This window comes from Trifolium pratense, linkage group LG1 (genome assembly GCF_020283565.1).
Source record: "Trifolium pratense cultivar HEN17-A07 linkage group LG1, ARS_RC_1.1, whole genome shotgun sequence".
Lineage (NCBI taxonomy): Eukaryota > Viridiplantae > Streptophyta > Magnoliopsida > Fabales > Fabaceae > Trifolium > Trifolium pratense.
Genome location: NC_060059.1, coordinates 16,768,669 through 16,776,233, shown reverse-complemented (window position 1 = coordinate 16,776,233; position 7,565 = coordinate 16,768,669). Strand labels below are relative to the sequence as shown.

The 7,565-nt window shown below is 29.8% G+C and overlaps 1 protein-coding gene across 1 annotated transcript; it reads left to right on the top strand.

Moving 5' to 3' along the window:
- Positions 1-2,368: 2,368 nt before the first annotated feature.
- LOC123922524 (3-ketoacyl-CoA synthase 11-like) lies at positions 2,369-5,396 on the top strand. Its single transcript, XM_045975237.1, has 2 exons — positions 2,369-3,414; positions 4,370-5,396. Exons 1-2 carry the CDS (start codon positions 2,665-2,667, stop codon positions 5,156-5,158), a joined length of 1,539 nt encoding a protein of 512 aa, XP_045831193.1. The 5' UTR covers positions 2,369-2,664; the 3' UTR covers positions 5,159-5,396.
- Positions 5,397-7,565: the final 2,169 nt, after the last annotated feature.

Below are 7,565 nucleotides of genomic sequence, written 5' to 3'. Positions count from 1 at the left end.
TATATATGATCTTTGTGTGAATACTACAACTCACAATTTTTCAAATCTTTTCTTTTGGTTATTTCTCTTAGTTATTTTCATTGTTATTTATTTACTTGAATTACTTGAATTTTTAAATTATTCTCTTTTTTATCAATCATATTTGTTGTCTTTATAATTTTCTTCAACTTTTTCTTCTTTATTCTATTATTTTGTTGATCATTCTCTCTTCTTCTATTTTTCAGGAATGTGATCATAAAGAAAGACATGAAACACAAGAAACAAAGTTGTTTTCATGGGAGAATGCAAGAATATTGAGAACATTTTGTGGGGCCTCAAATTAACTTCTTAATTTGGATGCTAATAGTGTTTATTCTTTTGCTTGATAGTGTAATAATCATATTAGCTGTCTTCATTGTTAATCATTTGTTGTAATGGGTTGAAGTACATCTTCCTGCATCTTATTTTGATTTTGCCTATAAAAAAAAAACTAAACCACATTTGTTGTCAAATATTAATAATATTAATTATTCTCATTTTTGTGTCGAATGCATTATTTATGATAATTTTTTATTACATAAGGTGGTTTTATTAATCAAGGCATAAGATATGCTAAAATCGGAACACTCGCACTGTCCAATAAAGTCATATAATAGAAAAGTAGAAAGAAGAAGAGGATCTCATCACAGTACATCGTGTTCCTGGAGTTAAACAACAACAACCCCAAGTCTCTTAAAAACTCAAAATTAGAAAAATTATGTCGCGCAATTAAATTAGTGTAGACTATTAATGTGTACGATTAAATAATAAAAAATTATGTCCGCAATTTGTGACTAATTTTTTGGGTCATGTTAATTCTTAGAGTACATGTTAAAGAATCCAAATATCAAAATATTCTCTTCAATTTTGTGCATTTTTTTATATAATAAATTTTTCTGCATTTTATTTATGAAAATTTAAACTTGAATTAACCGCATGAATTTTAATAAAATATTTTTTTATTTAAATCATTATATGTGTTACATTAATTTTAAGGGAACAAGTTAGCATTTTCCTATTTTTTCATAGTTATTTACTTTAGATATTATGAAATTACTTTAACTTTTTCTGTTTGCTTGAGGGCTTTATTTTAAGATATTTATACGAGATTTTATATTTTTACTCATATATTCATACATTGAACTATTTTTTGTATTTTTTATCGGGTCTGTGTTCATTTTTTTTGTTATTTATATATAACTTTTTTTTTTGTTAATTTATATGAAGATTATATATTTATATTCATATATTAAGACGGAAATCTATTTTTATTTTATAATTTACGTGAGACTTTTGTATTTATAATTTACATGCGCATATATTTTTGCACATGTATTACTTTGGGGCTATACTTACCTGATAGTCGAACTGTGAATTATCAGCGAATTCTTCCATGAGAACAAGAGTGTTAATACTACTTAATACCAAAAAAAAAAAATTAAAATAAATACGTTATTTTTATTCATGTATTAACACAAAGACATATTTTTTTCCAATAATTTATAGGATGTTCTATATTTATTTTATTTGGAGGATATTGATGTGGAAATTAAATTAACTAATATAAGATATATTCAAATAATTTTTTTAGGGTATTTTTGTTTCATATTTATTTTACTATGGGTATTATGAGATTATTTTAACTTTGTTTTGTTTGTTTGGGGGGTTTTTTTTAAAAAAGTTTACACACGAGTCTATATTTTTACGTATATATTAAGAGACATGATTTATTTTTTTGTAATTTATACGGGGCCTACTTTTTTTTTTTTGTGATTCACGCGGGAAATATATTAAAATTGTACGTTTAATTTTCGGTAAAATAAAAAATCAGAGGTACAATTTTAATTGAATTGTAAATGATTTTAAAACTATTTTAATTGACTATATTTATATATTAATACGGGATCTTAATTTATTTTATTTTTGACAAATACGGGATCCTACTTTTTTTATGTTATAGTTTTTCATTTTTCATCCTTTTTATTTCAGAATGATGAAAATTTTAATATTAAAATGTTAATTTTTTAGTCTCATTTTACCCGTGCTTGGCACGGGTCCGGATACTAGTTGGTTCAAATGATAGGAGATTTAATCTCTTAAATAGATGCTCAGATATTTAATATATGACTCTTGCTTTAGTTGAGAGGAAAAATTCATTTTATGTCTTACTGATTTTTCGACAAATATTAATTAACATATTAAATGACAGGAAAAACTTTGTCCACATTACATGGTAACCAAAAAATAAATTTTGAGGAAATTGCAAAATAAAAAAGGTGACAGACAAAATACTATAAAGAAATAAAATAAAACAAAAAAATTAATAAGGCTGTTTCCTAGTTGGCTAATTGAATGCTCCAACATATAACAATTAAAAGTTCGTTGGGGTGGTTGTATCAACTATCCCCTATCTCTTCACCCTTTATAACATTGCTATCTTCCATAATTTTTCATCACATTCATTTCTTCCTTTTTTTTGTTCACATTTACACATTCTTAGCCAAAACACATCATATGCTATACACACCCCTCTTCCTAAATTCATCACTTGAGAAAAATATATTTATTTTCATCCATTTTTAGTATTCTTTGTCCCCTCCTTTATATAATCAATTCCGTAGAAAAATTTCTAAGAGTTCTATAATCATGGAAGATCAACAAAATCAAACAGCTACACATGAAAGAAGAAAACTTCCAAATTTTCTTGTATCTGTTAGACTCAAATATGTGAAACTTGGTTACCATTACTTAATTTCAAAAGCTATGTACCTTTTTCTCATACCACTTTTTGGAGCAGCTTCAGCTCATTTATCAACTATATCATATCATGATATTATTCAACTATATGAAAATCTCAAATTTAATCTTGTATCAGTAACATTATGTACTAGTCTTATGGTATTTCTTGTCACACTTTATTTCATGAGTAGACCAAGAGGTGTTTATTTGGTTGATTTTGCATGTTATAAACCAAAACAAGAATATACATGTACTAGAGAAATTTTCATGAATAGGTCTGAATTAACAGGTACTTTTTCAGATGAAAATTTAGCTTTTCAGAAAAAGATTATTGAAAGGTCTGGTTTAGGACAAAAGACATATTTACCCCCAGCAATATTAAGTGTTCCACCAAATCCTTGTATGGCTGAAGCTAGGAAAGAGGCAGAGGAAGTTATGTTTGGTGCTATTGATGAACTTTTGGAGAAAACTGGTATTAAGGCTAAAGATATTGGGATTTTGGTTGTTAATTGTAGTTTGTTTAATCCTACACCTTCTCTTTCTGCTATGATTGTTAATCATTATAAGTTAAGAGGGAATGTTCAAAGTTATAATCTTGGTGGTATGGGTTGTAGTGCTGGACTTATCTCTATTGATCTTGCCAAACAGCTCCTTCAGGTTAGTTTGCAATTTGCATGCACTTTTATTAATTCTTTTTAAATTTTAATTATGATCCTTTGTTTATTCATATACTATTGTTTACTTGACTTTATGGTCATTTTGCTAATATTATATAACTCACTAGTATACATGTTTCTTTAAGGTATGACCCAATTAAAAATTAAATGGAATTAATGTACTAAAATATACTGTATCTTAGTAATTTTAGCTTTAAGCTAAAATCAATTTTATTAACGGATAATATATTTGGTATCACGGTGGGTTTGTGATAATCCCGCTGACGGACTGTGATTCTGACAATCTATTATAATAGTAATACCAAGCATGCATTTTATTTTAGTTGAAAAATACTAACCAAACATGTCAAAAAAAGTAAAAGTGTAACCATAGAAGTAGTCCACTCATTAGAGAAGTTTTGGGAAGCAATTACATCACCCAGTTGTCCACACACATGTACAGCTTGTCCATGTTACTAGCAGTTATTATTACATTATATTTTGGCCATCCTATTTAATACTGCCCCAAACTATAGGCAATAATACCAAAAATGTTGACCCTTTTTGGTGTATAAACTTAGTACTAGTACTACAACAAATTGTCCACATCTACAACTTAGGGACCATAAGTAAACCATTGACATTAATGGAAAACGATTTCCTACTGTTGTTACAGTAGAACGTTCTACCAGATAAAGACCATTTAATTATAATCGTGTGGTTGAGATTATTTTCAGTAATTTTGTAAATGAATTTGATCCTCAGATATGAGGATCAATGGTTGAGATACAAAACTGTGTGAAACTGTGTGTTTTTTTTTACTACAACAAATCTCAATTTGAAATTAACCATTCACTAATCATCACTCGTTAATTCAAACTTATAATCTTAATATACAAAAAATACCATGTTACTATATCAAAACAATTTTATTGATATATTTGTTATTTGTATAGGTTCATCCAAACTCTTATGCCTTAGTGGTAAGCATGGAAAACATCACACTCAACTGGTATTTTGGCAACAACAGATCAATGTTAGTCTCAAATTGTCTCTTTAGAATGGGAGGATCTGCAATTCTCCTCTCCAACAAACCATCAGACAGCAGAAGAGCCAAATACCAACTTATCCACACCGTCCGCACACATAAAGGCGCGGACAACAAATCCTACGGCTGCGTCTTTCAAGAAGAAGACGAAAAGAAATCAGTTGGTGTATCACTCTCAAAAGATTTAATGGCAGTCGCCGGAGAAGCACTCAAAACCAACATCACAACACTTGGTCCATTAGTCCTACCTATGTCAGAACAACTCTTATTTTTCGCAACTTTGGTTGCAAGAAAAGCTTTCAAGATGAAGATCAAACCATACATTCCTGATTTTAAGTTAGCTTTTGAGCATTTTTGTATTCATGCCGGTGGAAGAGCTGTTTTAGATGAATTGGAGAAAAATCTTGACCTTAGTGATTGGCATATGGAACCATCAAGAATGACACTTAATAGATTCGGCAACACTTCGAGTAGTTCGTTGTGGTATGAATTAGCTTATACTGAAGCTAAAGGAAGGATTAGAAAAGGTGATAGAACTTGGCAAATTGCATTTGGTTCTGGATTTAAGTGTAATAGTGCTGTGTGGAAAGCATTGAAGACTATTGATCCTGCTAAAGAGAAAAATCCATGGATGGATGAGATTCATGAGTTTCCTGTTCATGTGCCTAAAGTGTCAACTATTGGTTCCTCAAGTTAGGAGAAGAAATTTGTTTGAGGGATTTAATCAATTCCACAATTAATCTTAGGAAGAGTGTGCAAAAATAGTTTGGCAGCTTGTTATGTAGTATGGTTAAGTTGAAAGAGTTGATAATTATTGTCCAATTGAACATTTATTGCATGATACTGTATTTTTTTCTGTCTTCATAAAATGTACTTGTTTTTTGACTAAATGTACTCCTAAATTGACCTTTCAATGATATCTTAAATTGATTTAAGATGCTTGTTTAGTTGAGGATTGATGAAAGTACTTCTATTTAAGTGTATCTATTGATGTTCAGGTTTGACTAAAGTTGTTTCTTAAATGGTGATATTGTTGGACTAAATTGATACTCCCTCCGGTCCTTATTATAAGAAACAATTTGGAAAAAACACACATACCAAGAAACCTTATCTTTCTTAATAAAAATTCTAAAATTTTACAATCTATTCCAAAATTAACCTTGGTGTATTAATTTATCCTTAGGGAATATATCACTCTAATTAATGCATAACTTTGGAATGGATACAATTTAATAAGGGTAAAAATGGAATTGTAAGAATAAATTTAATGATTGTTTCTTATAAAAAGGACCAAATTTTTTTTCCAAATTGTTTCTTATAAAAAGGACCGGAGGGAGTAGTAGTTTGGGTTCATATAATTAATGTCTAACATATCTAAATTCAGATGATGTCTGAATGAATGAATGAATGAATGAATGAAGGAAAATGCTAAACAGTGCCCCCGGGCACTGACACTGGTTAAGCATGTTAAAATAGAAATTTTGTCTCGAAATGCGTGCATTCAATGCCTCAAAAATACAAAAAGTTGTCTTTTCAATATAAATTTTATTTTTTATTTCCTTTTTAGGTATGTTTAACAAGTGTCCGAGGACACGTTTAGCATGACCCATGAATGAATGAGGCAACATAATTAATTTAGTAGAAGATGATAAAGTCAAGTGGGATAGAATTTTTTTTTTTTTGGTACATAAGTGGGATAGAAATTTATTCCACAAAAAGATGTATTTTCCGGTTATACTATTATAAATAAAAATTCATATCTTTACCAAAAAAAAATAAATTCATATTTTAGATTTATTAAATAACAAAAATATTTAATTTATATTAGATGAAATGAGAGCTAGTAATAAATCTAGGATGAAATGACTAGTAATTTTATTGTTATTGCATGATTGTGTTTTCTAATAAATATGATTACCTTTCAATGGCACTCAATAGGCTAATTGGCAATAGACATTCACATTTTTCTAAGATGTTATTAATGTGTTTCGATAAGACTCTTATATATTCTTTGTATTTCACATCGCCATACCACACTGGAGTATAACATTTCTTAATGAATGAATGAATGAACGAACGAACGAGGCAACATAATTAATTCAGTAGAAGATGATAAAGTCAAGTGGGATAAAATTTTATTGCATAAAAAGATGTACATAAAGATAAAGATTATAGAAAAATAAACACACCAAGATTAGTCTTTCAGTTTGGCCCAAATTGGCGTACGTATGGGGAAAGAGCAATTCTCTGATCCACTATGATGAATGTTTACAAGATATACAAAAAAAGTTTTTTAAAAAAATAAAATAAAATAGCTTCAACGGTTTTCCTATAACAACCCTAATTTTAATAGTTTTCTATCTCAATCTCTCCTATAACAAGAGGGTTACAAAAGTGACCACAATATTGTTCTCAACAGCTCACCAAGAGCAATCCTTAATTTCTTGCATTTCCTCTCAACCCCTAACTTGATAGGTTTCATTCGAGAATCTATTAGAGAAAGCTTTAATCCTGCCTAGCTACCCAAGTTATTTCCCAACCCTATAATCTTTCCCCAAAAAGCTCTCAAGCCTTATGATCATGATTCCCTAAAAATTCTCTATTTTTGGTCTAACCCTAGCCTCCAAAGAAATTCTCTATATTTTTTTCTTCCTACTAAAAAAATTAGTTGGGGAGGGGGTGTTTTTAACGCTGGAGCTGGGAGAAACATCTCTCTATTATGAAACTCCTCTGTTGGGCTTTTGGGCCTTGTGTACTTAACTGTTTAGTCTTCATCTCCCTTCCTTTTCTTCCTAGATGTTTTCTCTCCCAACCCCCCTCAATTCTTTTCTACCCCCCTGAATTTCCGTTTTTGCTCTTGGGGTACTGCGGTTTATACGAACCGAAATAAGCTGACATGCTGATAAATTTCGGTAACCACTTACCGAAATCTGGGACATTTCGGTTTGTAGGTACCGAAACAATTATTTCGGTAAACTTCTACCGAAAATGACCTAATTCCAGCGACCAACATACCGAAATCTAGGACATTTCGGTTCGCAGATACCGAACAAGCTGACGTTCGTTTTTTGTGTACCGAAAACGCTAATGTTCGGTTTGCAGTT